The 18,811-nt window shown below is 31.8% G+C and overlaps 1 protein-coding gene and 1 long non-coding RNA gene across 2 annotated transcripts; both read right to left on the reverse strand.

The window, feature by feature from the left end:
* Positions 1-1,340: 1,340 nt before the first annotated feature.
* Positions 1,341-4,006, reverse strand: LOC145820907 (uncharacterized). The gene is made up of 3 exons (XR_014362947.1): positions 3,948-4,006; positions 3,726-3,845; positions 1,341-1,740 (listed from the first exon to the last, which is right to left on the reverse strand). It is a non-coding gene; the product is annotated as an uncharacterized LOC145820907 (long non-coding RNA).
* Positions 4,007-4,175: 169 nt separating this feature from the next.
* Positions 4,176-6,432, reverse strand: LOC114272327 (transcriptional corepressor LEUNIG_HOMOLOG-like). The gene is made up of 4 exons (XM_082917574.1): positions 6,394-6,432; positions 4,920-5,061; positions 4,727-4,833; positions 4,176-4,415 (listed from the first exon to the last, which is right to left on the reverse strand). The coding sequence occupies exons 1-4, from the start codon at positions 6,430-6,432 to the stop codon at positions 4,176-4,178; spliced, it is 528 nt and encodes a 175-aa protein (XP_082773700.1).
* Between the last annotated feature and the right edge of the window lie 12,379 nt (positions 6,433-18,811).

Genomic DNA, 18,811 nt, shown 5'->3' on the forward strand with positions numbered 1-18,811 from the left:
AACAAGACAAAACAACTAGGAAATTTATAACTCGATAACACAAGTTTGTTCGCGGGATTGACAAGACTAAGGGACCTAACAACTTCCACCATAGAACTCCAACAATGGAGGCGCTGCAACAATCTTGTAAAGGCATGGCATTTCAATTCAATCTCAGAGGACATTAAAGCAAGCGTAATATACAATGTGAGTGCTCATGAAATCTGGTCTGATTTGAAAGAACGTTTTTCATGAGCACTCTCATTGTATATTACGCTTGCTTTAATGTCCTCCGAGATTGAATTGAAAAGCCACGCCTTTACAAGATTGTTACATCTGAAACCGAACCATCCTCTTTTGCACAAGCAGTTCGTGATTCTAAATGGCATCTTGATATGTAACAAGAGCTTGTTGCTCTCTAATCTAATGGCACGTGGTCTCTTCAAGCCCTCCCTCTTGGGAAGAAACTGATTGGATGCAAATGGGTATACAAGATCAAATTCAAATTTGATGGCACTATCAAACGTTACAAAGCCCAATTGGTAGCAAAAGGATACCCCCAAATTGAAGGATTCGATTACCATGAGCTTTTTCTCCAGTTGCAAAGCTTGTGACCTTCTGTCTCCTTTTCATTGTGGCATCAACCCAACATTGGCACCTTCCCCAACTCGATGTCAATAATGCTTTCTCACATGGCGATCTTGATGAATATATCTACATGTCTTTACCTCCTGGTTTCAGATGAAAGGTGGAGACATGAGTTTGCAAACTCCACAAATCATTGTACGGTCTCAAACAAGCTTCCCGTCAATGGTTTATCAAACTCTTAACTGCTCTCAAACAAGCTAACTACAAACAATCAAAGGCTGATTATTTCTTGTTTGTCTAATCCCAAGATGGTAAATTTACTACACTCTTCATTTATGTAGATGATGTCATTATAGCAGGAAACAATCTACAAGACATTGAAGACACTAAGTCATTTATAAAGGATCAATTTAAATTGAAAGGTCTTGGACAATTAAAATATTTCCTAAGCATAGAAGTTGCTCGATCCAACAAAGGCATTGCTCTTTCATAATGGAAATATGCTCTCGAAATTCTTGAAGACGTTGGATATCTTGGTGCGAAACCAACTTCTTTTCCCATGAAATAGAATTTATCTCTTAGTAATTTTGATGGTGACTACATTAGTGACCTTTCCTCATATCGAAGACTTGTTAGGTGGCTGATTTATTTGACTATCACTCGACCCGACTTGGCAAATGCAGTCCATGTTCTAAGTCACACTACTAAAAAACACACTTTTTGCGACGGCCTATGCGACCGCAGATGGGGGACGCAAATGTGAGGGTGGCAAATACTTTTTGCGACGGCAAAACAACGGTCGCAAATTATTTGCGACCACCTAAACTATTTTTTGCGACAGCTATTTTGCCGTCGCAAAAAAAATAAAAAAATAAAAAATACTTTTAGCGACCATTGTTTTACTGTCGCAAATAATTATTTCTTAAAAACAAAATCATATACGGGTTTGCTACAACAAAAAAATCAATTACAAGCACCAAACAATTTTTTGTTAATGAAAAATAACAAAATTAACAAATTAATTAAATTTATAATAGACATTATCCATTAACCATCCTTAAATACACTGTACTAAAAAATTCAACTCTTCAAAAAAAAAAAAAAAAAGAGCAACATAATCTTTGGCTCCCAACATCACCCGCTCGATCATATCAACTATTCCCTCAACAAAATCTGCAAAAACATATATCAAACTCAACCAGGTGCCTTCATAGTATAAAATGCTATGTAGTTAAACACAATATAAATTCAAAGAGAGCCATTCTTCAAAGAGGGAAATCCCAACTGTTGAAATTCTGAAAATAAAATAATATATGAGTTAAGAGTTTATTGGGGACAACTGAAAATAAAAAGTTACTAAATCTTTTGAAACCAAACAGACTCGTCAAAAAAATGTAATAACATAATTAAATATATATTTTTTAAATTCCTTCATTTTGTCTTTAAAAGTATAATTTTTGCAAGGTGATCTACAATCTATAAAATGCTAGTCTACAGGAGTAAATCCAGTAGAAAACCAGAACAGAGACAATATGATACCCAAATCAAAAATTCAAAATTCAAAATTTCCACAACCCATCATCAAAAACCTATAAATTACAGTAGGTTCTTCAATCTCAGTTCCAATTGGGCATCTAGGATTTTTTTATACAACAACAACAGCAGAGAAACTCACAGTATCCAAAAAAACAGCACAAAAACTATCAAATACCCATTAAAGAGAAGCGAAGAAAGAAGAGAAAAGAGTGCACCTTTGAGATCATGGGAGCTCCAATAAAGAGAGACTCAAATTTGAAATGAGAAAGCCAAAAGAATGTAGGTTTTGAATACTAAAGAGCTTGTTACAACAGCCGATGATGTGGCTAATCAGGGTGAGGTTGAAGTCACTGGGCATGGAGAAGTTGCTGGTGACCAAGGGAATGGCATGATAGCTCAGTATTGATATGCCAGGTCGACCAAGGTTGATGGAGGCAAGTTCTGAATAATAGAACCACATAGCTGTGAGGTATGTTGTTTTTCTAATGATTATCAAACTCAGGCAATGAAAGACACACAAAGCGTTGGGGATGTTGGAAGAAGGCAGAAGGGGACCAGATTCAACGAGTCTTTTTTGGATGTCCAATGGAGAAAAGGGAAGAAAAATGGGTGAGATTATTAAGTAATTGGGAAAAGGAATGAGGAAACCAAAGTTGGTTTTGGAGAGTCCTTCCAGGAATGTGGTGGTCTGTAATTACTCTACAAGCATGACGATCTCTTGTACAAGGTTAGTAAACCAAATAGATAATTGTATGGTATGGGTAAGGGCAATATGAGTCTAATTACGAATACAAAATGTGATTAGTAGGGAAAAAAAGTTCAAAAGCTTGAAATACATTTGGACTTTAGGTCACTAAGTTCCCATTCCTCAATAATTTTTAGTTATATAACTATGAGAGTCCGTGCAAGTCATGTGTACAAAACTAAGTGCATCAAAATTTATAAAAATTCTGATTGAAATCTTTTCCAAGTTAAGCAGTTTGCTTATCACATTGAGCAAGCTGGAATGACTATTAAACTGATTTGAGAAATGGATGAATGATCATATGCATATTAACAATCTAAGCAAGCACGGTAATTAAATGATCAACACCAACAAATCAATGTACTTGAGGATATCAGTGAATATTAATAAGAAAAGAGACTAAGATCTAGTACACCACCAAACTATTAACTTATTTATGAGTAAATTACACTAACCTCCCTGAGGCTTCAAGAAAATATAGTAAACCCCCCATAGTTTTGGCATTATTACATTGGGTTTCCTTGAGTTCTTGCTAATGCTTACCTCATGCATGAATGGCACTAGCATGAAAATTTTAAATCTAAAGAGGAAAAAAAAAACTAGCTACAAGAAAGCAAATTGTGCTAGCAAAAGATGAAAACATTTATTAAAATAAAATTGGCAGATTAATGATAAGATGGCACTTCTGTTAAATACTGTATCGAAAGGAGATGGGAACAAAGTACTACCCACAGTTTGAACAGCCAAAAATACCAGGAAAACATCCCTGGCCACAAAAACTCTGAATTTTATATAATCTCAACACGCCACGTGAATGATTACATAATCTCAATACAGAACATAATCATCAATGGAATAATAGAAGACAAATACAAACCTGGAATGCGTGAGTTTGTCTATCAGTTTCGACATCAAAGATGGACACCACCTTATTTGATGCTGCTGCTAGTACATGTCCACTTATTGGTTGAAATCTCACCTGAGCACTGCCTCCTTGCTACACCAAGTAACAGATAATCAAAACTCAAGGATAATACAGTGCAACTTCAGTAGAAATTTGGAGACATGTGAAACAAAAGAGAATGTTACAAAATCCAACCTTAGAAACACGAGCGCAAGTGAATGGATTGATATTCCAATAGCGAATTTCATTGTTACTATCACAAAAATAGAAAAGATCGTTCTTCTTGGGATGGAAATCCAGGGATATAACATGATTAGGGTGCCCGGTGTATGCATTTAAACAATAACTTGGTTGCACAAATAAGCCCAATAAGTGCTTGTGGTGGTAATGATAAACAAATACAAACTTCATACATTGCAAATTTTAGGTTACCAGAATGTGAACAGCAGAAGCGCGGCTTGTAAATGCAAGAATTACAAACATTATCGTAAAAGAGAGGGTATAGACAATTACATTAGCCGCATCCCACAATCGCAGAGACTTGTCAAATGACGCTGTTGCTAGCTGAGACGAATTTGGCCTAAAACGTACATCTGTAATCAAATATTGGTGTTCTTCCGGTGTGGTTTCTGTTTTTAGTGTATCCATACTCCAAAGGACAACCTGATGCATGTAACAGGAATAATTAACCATAACGCCTTTTGGATCAGCGCTTCTTATCTATACTAACATTACTTTTACTCTAAGGTATGCTTATTGAAACATTAGTTCAATCAGTGGCTGGAACTAGCAGACACACGCACCACAAATACATACACGTAACTAACGATATTGACATAGATCTTAAAGGAGAATATCCTTTGTGAAAATGCCAACTTTATGCATGTCATATATCACTAAAGTGAACCATTGTGTCCAGCCTGGCAACTGTAGTCTTCAGGTATTATATTTATTTTTTAATGTATGTATTTTACCTTCTTGTCATGTCCAGCACTAGCTAGCAACTTCCCATCTGAAGAAAAATGACAGCAGGTAACTTTATTCCTTGTCCTTATACAACCAACTTCCCTAAAGGAAAAACCTGAAATGGAGAAATTTGACCATTTCTTAGTATTATTCAAACAGTTAGGTCAAACATAGCACACACAAAATACAACAATTGATTACCCTTAGAAGACTCTGTTTTATGCTCAGTAAGACCTGGTTTTAAGGTACCATACAGATCTCTTCCCTCTCCTCCATCATGCGACAGAAATGAATCCATATTATCATCCAGAGAACCGACATCTCCAAAATGTTCTATGTCTTCCTGCACTAATAATCAATGTTGAGCTTCATGTTACACAGAAACTTCATCCATGAAACAGATTCATTCAATACAGACTTCATGTCAATGTCAATGCTAACAGATCAATCAACTAGAAAATCCAATCAGCATGATCAACGAACTAATTTAATATCACATATAAATCAAGCAAATTCAACACTAGGACTTTTTATCTTCCAAATTCAAATTTACCAGTTCTTGCCTCAACAAATTCAAAATTGCCGATAATAAATGAAATCTTGATTTCAAGTTAAAAACAATAATGTACTACTCACTATAATGTATTGAAGAAGAAATTGAGAGATATACACTAATAGATATGGAAAATGCAAGAAAATAGGGCAAGGATAAGATGAGTTGAACCAGTACATACTTGTACGAGGATGAGACGAATTAGTCGAACCAGAGCTTCCTCGTATGATATGTATGTGTAGATAGATAGATAGAGAGAGAGAGAGAGAGAGAGGGCGAGATTGAGAGAGAGATTCATACCGCTGGAGATCTTCAAACGACTATGACGAGCGAGAGAGCAGAGCTGTACAAGACTGTTGAATGCGTGCGAGAGAGAGAGAGAGAGAAAGAGAATGATCCGCCATAGATCTTTAGAGCTATTTGTCAATTCTCTCTCTAGAATCATCTAGAACACAAGCTATCAGAGATATATACACAAATATATGCATATATATAAAGAGAGAGAAAGAGACCTGGAAGAGGTTGAGGAGGGCAGGGGCGAAGGCGAGGCAGCCGAAGGAGAGAGAAACGTTACTGGCGACCTGAGAACTGAGAACTTCGATGATTGATTAGAGAGAGAGAGAGAGAGAGAGGGGAACGATATCAATGTTTGTGAAATAGGGCTAGGGCAATTATAAGGAAAAAAGGAAGAAAAAATATAAGGAATAATAGATTATTTGCGACTGATAATTAGGGGGTCGCAAATTGTATGGTAGCAAAAGGTCATTTTTCTAGTAGTGTCAATTTATGGACAAACCACGGGTTCCACATTTAGAGGCAGCTCATCATGTCTTGCGTTATGTGAAACAAATACCCGGTCAAGGAATTTTTCTTCCTACAACTAGATCAATTCAATTAAATGCATTTTGTGATGCAGATTAGGCTAGATATTGTGATACTCGATGATCCGTTACCCGGTACTACATACTTCTTGGCAATTCATTAGTTTCCTAGAAAGCCAATAAACAAACTATGGTGTGACGATCTAGTGTAGAAGCTGAACATCGATCTATGGCTACAACTTGTTATGAAATTACCTAGTTAAAATACATTCTACAAGATTTGGGCATCAAGCATCCATACCCTGCCAACCCATATTGTGACAATCAAGCAACACTCCATATTGCTTCAAACCCAGTTCTTCATGAGTGAACAAAACACATAGAAATTGATTGTCATCTTATACGAGAAAAGATTCAAGAAGGAATGATCAAAATGATTCACATATCCACATCACACCAGCCCACCGACATTTTTACAAAGCCATTGAGTTCTTCACAATTCTCGACCTTACTTGGCAAGTTAGGAATTATCAACATACATTCCAAACTTGAGAGGGAGTGTTAAGGAATGTAAAGTTGAGTAATGCACTAAATTTAGGATCTCCTACAGGTTTGGACAGTCAATCCTCATTCTTCTTTCACTTGATTTGTTTTCCATTTTCATAGAAATGTAAATAGGCAATGACAATAGGATCTAAATTAGGTTATGTATTGTATATATTTATATATATATATATATATTTCCTCTCTTTCAATGAATACACACAAAGAAAGTTCACTGCTTCACAAGCTGTACAACACAGGCATTATATATATCTTGGCCATGGTACACCACATATGTCTGTGTAAAGACATTATTGAGGTCTCATTTGACATGCAACTGTTTTAACGTAAAAGCCAAAAAGTTTGTTGGCATTATAAATTTGTAATTTCATTATTATTCATTATTTATATAATTGCAGGACATGTGGCACTCTCATACTCATTTGGAGGTTATGAGAAGTTATGAAATGTGGAAAGATGATGGAGAACAAAGTGGAGAACATAGAGCATGAAGTGGAGGTTAAAGGAAGTTATGGAAGATCATAGAGTATGAAATAGAAGAGATGGAAGAATATGGTAGTTATTAAGTAGTTTTTTTCTACAAATATTTACCTATAAATAGTCATTCATGGCTACATTGTAAAAGGTTCAGAACTCAAATAAAAGATAATTGATTTATATTTTTCTTGTCATTTATATTTCCTGCAATTTATTTTACGACTTCCTTTTCGAAGCATTTATTTTCAACACTTCATTTTCGAAGTATTTTATGCACTTCCTTTTCAAAGCATATGAGTAGAGATAAGTAATTGTTACTTTGATTGTTCACTCAATCACTCCAATTGTTCACTCAATCATCTTTCTCTGTCTCCTTCCTTCTTTTGTTAATTTTTCTATTTTCTACACTTGGCAATTTTGAAGTCCTCTTCATTGAGGCAAAAGAACCGTCACCACAATCGCTTGATAATTGGCTTGAATTTAATCTGTAAGGATTTTTCAATTCTTGTTGGCATGCTCGCATTTATGATATTTTAAATAAGCCAACAATTTTTGGCACGCTCAGTCGGATATCAAGTGTAAGAAATGAAAAATAAATTGGATTCGTCTATTCTAAATAGCCTAGATGAAACCTTTTGGCGTAAACAAAAAAAATTTGAATCTTTAAGAAGAGATCCATTTTCTTGATGAAACAAACTTCCATCCATTACAATATTGTTTGGTAAAAGAAAAAAACACACCATTTAATTGGAGTAATTCATCAATTTGATATGGAAATTTGCCAATGGAGACATGAGCTATTAACCCTTCTTGTCAAGTCTCCAACGACTGAATTTTGTGGGGTTTTACAAAATATTTTCAAGTCATTTGTGAATGAAATTAGTGAAAATATAATTTCGTCAATGGCTCGGGGGGTTCAAGAGCCCATTTTTAAAAAGCTAATTTATGAAATTAACATAACAAAAAGCATGTTCTTGAGCCAAATTTGGCTAAGAATGATGTTTCATGCATAGCTCGGGGAGTCCAAAAATCAATTTTAAGAGAGTCAAGTCATGAAAATAACATACTTATGGGGGATTTTCATAAGCCATTAATAGCTAACATGGAAAAACAGCCTATTTTGCCAAATAATTATGAAAATTAATTTCGCGAAAGTCATGTTTTTAAACCAAACATGATCAAGAATAATGAACAAGCCACTGTTCATAAATTCAAAATTTTTGACATTTTTCAAAGTGTTAAAAAGTAAGAATTTTCATGATCACACTGTACCATGACTTTTGTTGTTCAAAATCGATTTTGGACTTGTGGATCACATCAAACATTGACATTGATGGTATGGCTAACAAATAATATTTCGTTATTGCAATATATTGGGTCAAAAATATGATTATTAGTTGATCCATAAAACCATCGCCATTTGATTTTGTAGTTACCTTCGAAGCATGTCACAAGACACTTGGAAGCATGTTATTAAAAACATGTGGGGGTTGTTAAACCTCTTTTCAAAGGATAAATGATTTTGCTATTATATGTATTCATTGAAATATCATTTTATAGCCACTAATGACTAGTTAAAATGTCAAACTAATTTCATTGTAATCCAACTATTTGGATTTGGTTCGAAGAGATGTCGTGAGCACTTTCGAATGACGATTTTGATCCTTCAGTAACATATGTGACTTTTGAAGGGTAGTTTTGTCATCAATAAACACCTTCGAAATGTAACATGAGACGAAAAAGCTTTCGAAATGTGTTCCTCCTTTCAAATATATATAAAATGACAATTAATTAATTATCAAATAATGCCTATTTTTGGCATGATAATTAGTGGCTTTATTGATAAACATTTTTATAGCCATTTGTTACATAAAAATGTAACTAGTATTCTACAAAAGTTGGTTCGAAGAACAACGCTTTTGGTGTCTTCGGAGAATTAATAATTGGTTCGAAGCACAAAATTAATATTTTCATTAATTATATATGAACCAGAATATACAAAATTTAAATAACCACAATGTTGGCCAAAAGTTGCTTTGAAAACCCTTTTGTCATAATTTTGTAAGCTTCGAAGCACTCCATTTTGCATCAATAACAGTTTTGAAGAAACAATAATGGTGGTTGTGAACATTCAAAGCTTTGCCGAGTATTTACAATGATGTAATTTGTCATTTGTCTGTACTTTCGACCTTCAAAGGATGATTTTGGTCTTCTATACCACCTTCGAAACTTATTACTAGTCCATAATAACTAGCATGTGTAACAGTTTATTAAGGTAAATCATGTTTGGATATTGACTTTGCCATAAAAATATGAGATTCTAAATGATTCTAAATACAAGCAATATCAACCTAAGTTTTCTAAATTTTTGAAGCACAAGTAAAATAAAATTGTTTAATTTCCTTCGAAGGATTTATGCTTATTCGAAGTACATATATAATATCTCTTCAAGGCATATATTTATATACATAATTCGAGACATTTAGTCATAATTTAATGCTCGTTCGAAGCACCTTATTGGTGCTATTATGTCATTCGAAGCACTTTATTGGTGCTATTATATTATTTGAAGCACTTTGTTAATATTATTCGAAGCATTTTATTGCTTAGATTAGTCATATGTTTGGTTCGGCCCTTTAAAAATTCAAGTAAACATTATTTTTAAGGGCCGCAGGGGATAATGTTGGCGCGTCATAAATTTGTAATTTTATTATTATTTATTATTTATATAGTTGCAGGACATATGACACTCTCCTACTCATTGGAGGTTATTAGAAGTTATGAAATATAGAAAAATGATGGAGAACAAAGTGGAGAATATGAAGCATGAAATGGAGGTTAAAGGAAGCTATGGAAAATCATGAAGTATGAAATGGAGGAGATGGATGAATATAGCAGTTATTAGGTAGTTTTTTTCTACAAATATTTGTTTATGAAAAGCCATTCATGATAACATTGTAAAAGATCCAGAACTCAAATAAAAGACAATTGATTTATATTTTTATTGTCATTTATATTTCCTGCAGTTTATTTTACGCACTTCTTTTTCGAAACATTTATTTTCAGCACTTTCTTTTCGAAGCATTTTATGCACTTCATTTTCAAAGTATATGAGTAGAGGTAAGTAATTGTTACTTTGATTGTTCACTCAATCACCCCGATTGTTCACTCAATCATTTTTTTTCGTCTCCCTCATTCTTTTGTTAATTTTTCTTCTCTCTACACTTAGCAATTTTGAAATCTTCTTTATTGAGGCAAAAGAACCGTCAACACAATTGCTTGATAATTGACTTGAATTTAATCTGTAAGAATTTTTCAATTTTTGTTGGCACGCTCCCATTTACGATATTTTCCTTCGTAGGAAAAATAAGCCAACAAAATTACTAAAAAAAATCAAAAAGTTTATAACCTATACTAAAAAATCTAAGATTTTTTTTTTTTACATTTTGTATATCCTTTCGTAAAAAATTAAAAAATTATTCCAAATATATTAATTTTTTTACCTTATATTTTAATTAAAAAATTATTAAAAAAAAGTCTATTTCTAAACGTGGTCTGAATTTCTGTAATTCATTAACGCTTGCACAGCAAAAACCGATCCTCATCGACCAAAGAAGTCTCTATTTCTACAGTTGTCAATCTTGTTCTGCTCGAAAGTGGGGTCTAATCTTTTTATTTGGTTTCTTAGGCTTTTGATTTTGAATAATGTTTGAGGGTCACAAAATGTGTGGTTCAAATGGTTTGAAATTGTCAAAACGGTGTCGTTTTGCGTCGTTTTGGTAGCAAAACGACGTCGTTTTGGCAGTTTCGAGCCATTCGAGCCACAGATTTTCGGACTTCCTACTAGTGCCGTTTGATTTTTGTGTTGGGCTAAAAAATCACAAAATGATAAAAAAAAAAAATAATAAATAAATAAATTATAAAAGGTCAAAAATCACAACAACAACACCATTCCAAAATTAAAAAGTTAAAAAAGTTAATCAAAAATACCAAACAAATAAAAAAGTCTGATGTTAAAAAAATTAAAAAAGCCAAAAAATTAACTAAAAAAGTCATTGTCAAAGGAAGGCTTAGTGGCCTAGAGCATTATGGTCTTATTTGGTTTAACTCTCAAAATATAATTTTTAAAATTTTGTTTGGTTAGAAATTTTTTTTAAAAAATTCAAAATCACTTTTTCTCTGCTACACATCAATCAATCACTTTCTCTCTCTCCTCTCTCTTTCTCAATCACTTTTTCTCTCACACACATCTACTCAATTATAACAAAATATTAAATTATCTCAAACTCTTATACTATTCCAAAACTATTTTCAAAATATACAACCAAACAAACTAAAAAATTTCTAAACTTTTTTCTCAAGATTTTTTTTAAAAAAATTTATCTCCTAAAATCAAACCAAACACACCGTCTGTCTCTAATTCCTTCCCTTGACTAATCACATAGAGTCTACACTTTTTGTTTTGAACCAAACTGGTATATATTAAAATTGATCATTTGTCCCCATTCATTTTTAATTCTCTAAGGCATTGTTCAGTTTATGAATTTGTCGAGGGATTTAAAAAATAAAAGAAAAAAAAGTGTGTGAAATATAAATATATTTTATTTATATTTCACATATTATTTTCTTTTTTTTTTTTAAATTTCTTCTCAAATCTATAAATTAAACACATCCTACTAGTTTAAGAAATCTATAAATTAAACACATCCTACTAGTTTAAGAGCATTGCACTACCTAAAAGCATCTCCACTCAAAAGAGATAAATGAATTTTTTTTAAAAAAATAAATGAAAAAATATTTATCTTTGCTGCAGAATTGAATAAATTTTGTTGCTGTCTACATTTTTTAAAGTAAAAAACACCAAACAAATATTTTGATTCCAAATTTCAATTTTTTTCTTTTTATAAAAAAAAAAAAAAAATTATAAACATATATACACTCCCAAACAAGACCTATGCTCATGGCTCTCCATGTAAGTAGTGTGCGGGCATATTGCTTGTGATGAGATTTTTGAAAAGCCCAGAAAAGAAAATTATGGTGGGCACTATATTAATTATTTACGCACACAGGAAGGCCCAGGCAAGGACATGATATATATATCCACCTAAACCTCTTCTTGGGTTTTACTTTAATAACTTATTAGCATATCATTCGTGCTATCTACAGATTGTATTTATAATTATTTATACATATAAATTATAATTTTTAAATATTTTTTTTATTTTAAATGTCTTGTTTTTTTTCTTTTTTTATATTATATTAAAGTTTAATATTTTGATAATAATCATGTGTGTTGGACTTTTTAAGGAATTAAATGTCTTTTCTTTTTTATTATATTATATTAAAATTTAATATTTTGATAATAATCATATGTGTTGGACTTTTCAAAAAAAAAATTTTATACTTGTTTTTAATGCATTAAAGTGCTATTATAAGGAATAATAATCATATGTGTTGAGACTTTTCAAGAAATTCATGTGTTGGATTTCAAAGAATTTTTTTATACTTGTTCTTAATGCATTAAAGTGTTATTATGAGGTAAGATTTGGAAGTTCGGAGAAGTTAATAAATGCTAAGATTTTTTTTTTTAAAATCAAAAAATCAGGAAATTTAGATTAGGAGATTGGAACTCCCACAAGGCTTGGGGGTTAGAAACCCCATTTTCCTTAATATATAGATATAGATAGATAGATTTAATAAGAATTTATGTTTGTTTTATATATTTTTTTAATATACAAATTATTATTTTAAAGATTTTTTTATAAAAATAATTTAACAATCTCATCACTAGCCATAGTGTATGAGAGAAGTTGAAAAGGGCGTAGGAGTAGATATAGGAGAAGTCAAAAAGTGTGTTGGGAGAAGTCAATAAATGCTGAGTTTCTTTTTTTTTTTTAAATAAATAAATCAGGAAATTTAGATTGGGATATTAGAGCTCCCACAAGGCTTGGGGTTAGAAACTCTCTTTTCCTTAATATATAGAAGATATAGATAGATAGATAGATAGATAGATAGATAGATAGATATATTTAATAAAAATTTATGTCTGTTTTAGATTTTTTTTAATATAGAAATTATTTTTTTTAAGATTTTTTTATAAAAATAATTTAACAATCTCATCACTAGCCATAGTGTATGGGAGAAGTTAAAAAGGGCGTAGGAGTAGATATAGGAGAAGTCAAAAAGTGGGTTGGGAGAAGTCAATAAATGCTGAGTTTTTTTTTTTTAAATCAAAATATCAGGAAATTTAGATTGGGATATTGGAGCTGCTACAAGGCTTGAGGGTTAGAAACCCCATTTTTCTTAGTATATAGATATAGATAGATAGATAGATAGATAGATAGATTTAATAAAAATTTATGTTTCTTTCAAATATTTTTTTAATATACAAATTATTTTTTTTAAGATTTTTTTATAAAAATAATTTAACAATCTCATCACTAGCCATAGTATATGAGAGAAGTTAAAAAAGGCGTAGGAGTAGATATAGGAAAAGTCAAAAAGTGGATTGAGAGAAGTCAATAAATGTTGAGTTTTTTTTTTTTTTTTAAATCAAAAAATCAAAAAATTTAGATTAGAATATTGAAACTCCCACAAGGCTTGGGGATTAGAAATCCCCTTTTCCTTAATATATAGATATTGTTTTCTTCTCATTGAAAGTTTCACACTTTCCAATTGATATTACACTTCTATTGGGTCCTTTTACACAATTACCCTCTTAAATTTGTATTATTATGGGATTGTTCGATAAATTTATTAAAATACTAATTCGAGGGCTTAATTAATTGGGAAATGCTAGAGAGCTCTAAATCTAGAGCTCTAATTTGAGCTCTAGTGATGTGTCAAAGCAAAAAAAACAAAAAAACAAAAAAACAAAACAAGGCACAAACATCACATCAGGGTGGGTCCCATCTTCCCATTAGAGCTCTTATATTAGAGCTCTAAAGCATTTTTGTAATTAATTTGGTTCGTAGAAGTTTTTGTCTCCAATAGTTAGCAAGTGGACTTAAAATTTTAAGTGCATGTAATTGGACGATAAAAATAGACACAATTCTCACTACAATGAAAACATATTTTAGTGACACTATACTAGTGGCATGTTCTTAAAAAATGTCACAAAAGAATATTTTGTGGCATTTCTTAGAAAAATGTCATAGAGCCACAAACATACAAGGCTCTAGTGGCATTTCAATTAAAAAAAGTATCACTTCACTACAACAAAAATGTCACTACAATAAATTTACACTTTAGTGACACTACACTAGTGGCATGTTTTTAGAAAATGCCCCAAAAATAAAAATTGACATTAAATGTTTTAGAAAAATGCCACAGAACCACATACATAAAAGGCTCTAGTGGCACTTCAATAAAGAATTGTCATATCAATTTTATGGCATTTTATAAAATAATGACACAAAAAATTATGTTTGTGACATTTACCAATAGATGCCACTAAACTTTAGTAGCAATGGTATTTTTTAAAAAATATCAGGACACTAGATAGGCGCAAATTACTTTTTATGGCACTTAAGTGAAAAGTGTCATAAACAAATATTTTATACCATTTGAGAAATTCCACTAAGCCAAAAACTTTCCAAGCTTATAATGGCATTTTTGAAAAAACAAAAAATGTCAATATATTTTCTAAATTTTTAAAATGCAGTAAATGATTAAAAATAAATAAATTAAACTCAATATACACTACAGGAAAAAGCATATTCGGCGACTAAATTTCCTGACCAAAAAAATTTGGTCGCTGAAAGTATACCTTTCAGCGACCAAAACAGCATTAGTAGCCAAAAGTAAAGCTTTTTGGCGACTAAACAATTTTAATAGCCAAAAGTCTACAATTGGCGTCTAAAACTAAGTTTGGTCGCTAATTATATAGGTTTTAGTAACTAAAAATTTTTTAGTAGCCCAAAGTAAAGCTTTTTGGTGACTAAAAAAATTTAGTAGCCAAAAGTTTACAATTGGCGACTAAAAATAAGTTTGGTCGCTAATTATATGGGTTTTACCAACTAAAAAAAATTTAGTAATCAAAAGTAAAGCTTTTTGGTGACTAAAAAAAATTTAGTAGCCAAAAGTTTACAATTGGCGACTAAAAATTAAGTTTCGTCACCAAAAGTGGTCATTTTTAGCGCGGGAGAACTAAAATCGTAAGCAGGAATTAAATTTTTTGGCGACCAAAATTTTGGTAGCTAAAGGTGCATCTTCGGCTACCAAATCCGATGTTGGTCGGCAAAAGTTAAGTTTTTTAACAACTACTAAAAAATAATTAGTAGCCAAAAGTATAGAATTGGCGACTAAAAAATATTATTAGTCTCCAAAAGTGGTCTTTTTTTTATTTTGCTAGTAAATAGTTTATTTTACATAAATTATGTTCAATAAAATAATTATGTTTATACATATACTTTTATATTAATATGGATGTATGTACTATATAAATAATATATGTTGCATATATAATCATGTGGTGCTATAGAGGTGTAGTTGGGTAGAGTGTGGTATATAAGGTTTATGGTGCGGGAGGTTGGCGGTTCGAGTCTCTACAAGAGCGGATCAAATTGTTCTACAACGAATTATCGTCACGAATGGCACTTGATAGCGTCACGAATAGTGCCTACCATGACATTAAAGTGTCACTGAAAGGTTTTAATCTTGATGGTGTAATGATACTCATAAGTGTCACTAATTCTTTTTTTAATGGCGCTTGATAGTGCCACAAATAATATCTATCATGACATCAAAATGTCATTGAAAGTTTTTAGCCATGATGGTGTAGTGACACTTGCAAATATCTACCGTGGCACGGATACAAATGGCACTTGTTCAAAATGCCACAAGACTAAAAAATGTCATTAAACTAATAATTTTGTGGCACTTTCAAATGTCACTAAACTAAGAAAATGTTGTAGTGTCTCTTACATAAGATGAGCTCCAACAATATGTGAGTTCCACTTTATATGAGGATTGTATCTAATATTATAATTGAATCAAATTGATTTTGCTTTAAAAAATTAAACAGTTTATTTTTAAAATCATACTCATCTTCTATTTTTATGAAAACAAAGATGATAAATTATATGATTCCGATTATTAAATCAATATATATATATATATATATATTTGTAATGATCAATAACTTAAAAACTAAACAAAATGGATTATCTAAATAAGTCTAGACAATATAACATTTTCTTAGTTTAGTGACATTTAAAAGTACCACAAAACTATTGGTTTAATGACATTTTTTAGTTTTGTGGCATTTTGAACAAGTGCCATTTGTATCCGTGCCACGGTAGATACTTACAAGCGCCACTGCACCATCATGGCTAAAAACTTTCAATGACATTTTGATGTCATGGTAGAAATTATTTGTGGCACTATCAAGCGCCATTAAAAAAAGAGTTAGTAACACTTATAAGTGTCATTACACCATCAAGGCTAAAGCATTTCAGTGACACTTTAATGTCATGGAAGTCACTATTCGTGACGCTATCAAGTGTCATTCGTGACGATAATTCGTTGTAGAACAATTTGATCCGCTCTTGCGGAGACTCGAACCGCCAACCTCCCGCACCATAAACCTTATACACCACACTCTTCCCACTACGCCTCTATAGCACCACATGATTATATATGCAACATATATTATTTATATAGTACATACATCCATATTAAATACAAAAGTATATGTATAAACATAATTATTTTATTGAACATAATTTATGTAAAATAAACTATTTACTAGCAAAATAAAAAAGACCACTTTTGGTGACTAATAATATTTTTTAGTCGCCAATTCTATACTTGTGGCTACTAATTGTTTTTTAGTTGCTAAAAACTTAACTTTTGCCAACCAAAATCGGATTTGGTCGCCGAAGATGCACTTTCAGCTACCAAAATTTTAGTCGTCAAAAAATTTAATTCCCGCCTTAGGATTTTAGTTCTCCTGCGCTAAATTTATCCACTTTTGGCGACTAAACTTATTTTTTAGTCGGTAAAACCCATATAATCAGCGACCAAACTTATTTTTAGTCGCCAATTGTAGACTTTTGGCTACTAAATTTTTTTAGTCGCCAAAAGGCTTTACTTTGGGCTACTAAAAATTTTTTAGTCACTAAAACCCATATAATTAGCGACCAAACTTAGTTTTAGTCGCCAATTGTAGACTTTTGGCTACTAAAATTGTTTAGTTGCAAAAAAATTTTACTTTTGGCTACTAATGCTGTTTTGGTCATTGAAAGCTATACTTTCAGCGACCAAATTTTTTTTGGTCAGGAAACTTATTCGCCGAATGTGCTTTTTCCTGTAATGTATATTGAGTTTAATTTATTTATTTTTAATCATTTACTGCATTTTAAAAATTTAGAAAATATATTGACATTTTTTGTTTTTTCAAAAATGTCATTATAAGCTTGGAAAGTTTTTGGTTTAGTGACATTTCTCAAAATACTATAAAATATTTGTTTATAACACTTTTCACCTAAGTGCCATAAAAAGTAATTTGCACTTACCTAGTGTCCTGACATTTTTTTAAAAAATGCCATTGCTACTAAAGTTTAGTGGCATTTGTTGGTAAATGTCACAAATATAATTTTTTGTGTCATTATTTTATAAAACGTCATAAAATTGATGTGACATTTCTTTATTAAAATGCCACTAGAGCCTTATATGTTTGTGGTTGTGTGACATTTTCTAAAACATTTAATGCCAATTTTTATTTTTGTGGCATTTTCTAAAAACATGCCACTAGTGTAGTGTCACTAAAGTGTAAATTTGTTGTAGTGACATTTTTGTTGTAGTGAAGTGACACTTTTATTGAAATGTTACTAGAGCCTTGTATGTTTGTGGCTCTATGACATTTTTTTAAAAAATGCCACAAAATATTCTTTTTGTGACATTTTTTAAGAACATGACACTAGTATGGGATATGGGGACGCTGCTGCGCAGCCTGCGGAGCAGCGTCTGCTGTGCGGCAATTTGAGCCCATTTCGGGGTCTATTTTGATAATCCGAACCGTTCACATTTTAGAATACGTCAAGTAAAACATGCCTGCAAAAAATCAAGTTAATCGGATATCGTTTACGCATTTATCCACCCACATTTGTATCTACAAAAATAAATACAAATGTATTTTAGCTTGATTAAAACGAATACAAATATGAGTGGATGAATAGGTAAACGATATCCGATTAATTTGATTTTTTAAAGGCATATTCTACTTGACGTATTCTAAAATGTGAACGGTTTGAATTATCAAAATGGACCCCAAAATGGGCCCAAATTGCCGCACAGCAGCCTGCGCAGCAGCGTCCTCACATTCACTAGTATGGTGTCACTAAAATGTGTTTTTGTTGTAGTGAGTCATAGACATTATAGGTTGGATTAAATGATTCAGACTATTTTAATGTATTGGAGAGTAACTAAAGTCTTTAATTAGTTAATAAATGATTTTGGCAATGTAATTAAAACATGAGAAACAATATATAAGAACATAATTATACATGAATTGAAGCATGATAGGACGAGTCCATGAATTGAAGCATGCATCATGCTTGTTAAGTTGTTGGCCATTTTTACTCTTAACAAAAACTTAAAAACGAAAACAAAAAAGGTCGTTTATCATGCTGCCTTTGGATACTGTCTGTTTCGTGCTTGCTGGCTATGTTATCATT

Source organism: Camellia sinensis, chromosome 3, assembly GCF_055761805.1.
Source record: "Camellia sinensis isolate YWXY chromosome 3, ASM5576180v1, whole genome shotgun sequence".
Taxonomy (NCBI): domain Eukaryota; kingdom Viridiplantae; phylum Streptophyta; class Magnoliopsida; order Ericales; family Theaceae; genus Camellia; species Camellia sinensis.

What these genes read in the sequence shown, in the direction of transcription:
- LOC114272327 (XM_082917574.1), bottom strand. Translation starts at nt 6,432, where the DNA reads ATGGAGTGTTGCTTGATTGTCACAATATGGGTTGGCAGG. An exon ending in TCACAATATGGGTTGGCAGG is followed by an intron (nt 5,062 to 6,393) that starts GTATGGATGCTT and finishes TTATTAGTGCAG; the next exon opens with GAAGACATAGAACATTTTGG. An exon ending in TAAAACAGAGTCTTCTAAGG is followed by an intron (nt 4,834 to 4,919) that starts GTAATCAATTGT and finishes TCTCCATTTCAG; the next exon opens with GTTTTTCCTTTAGGGAAGTT.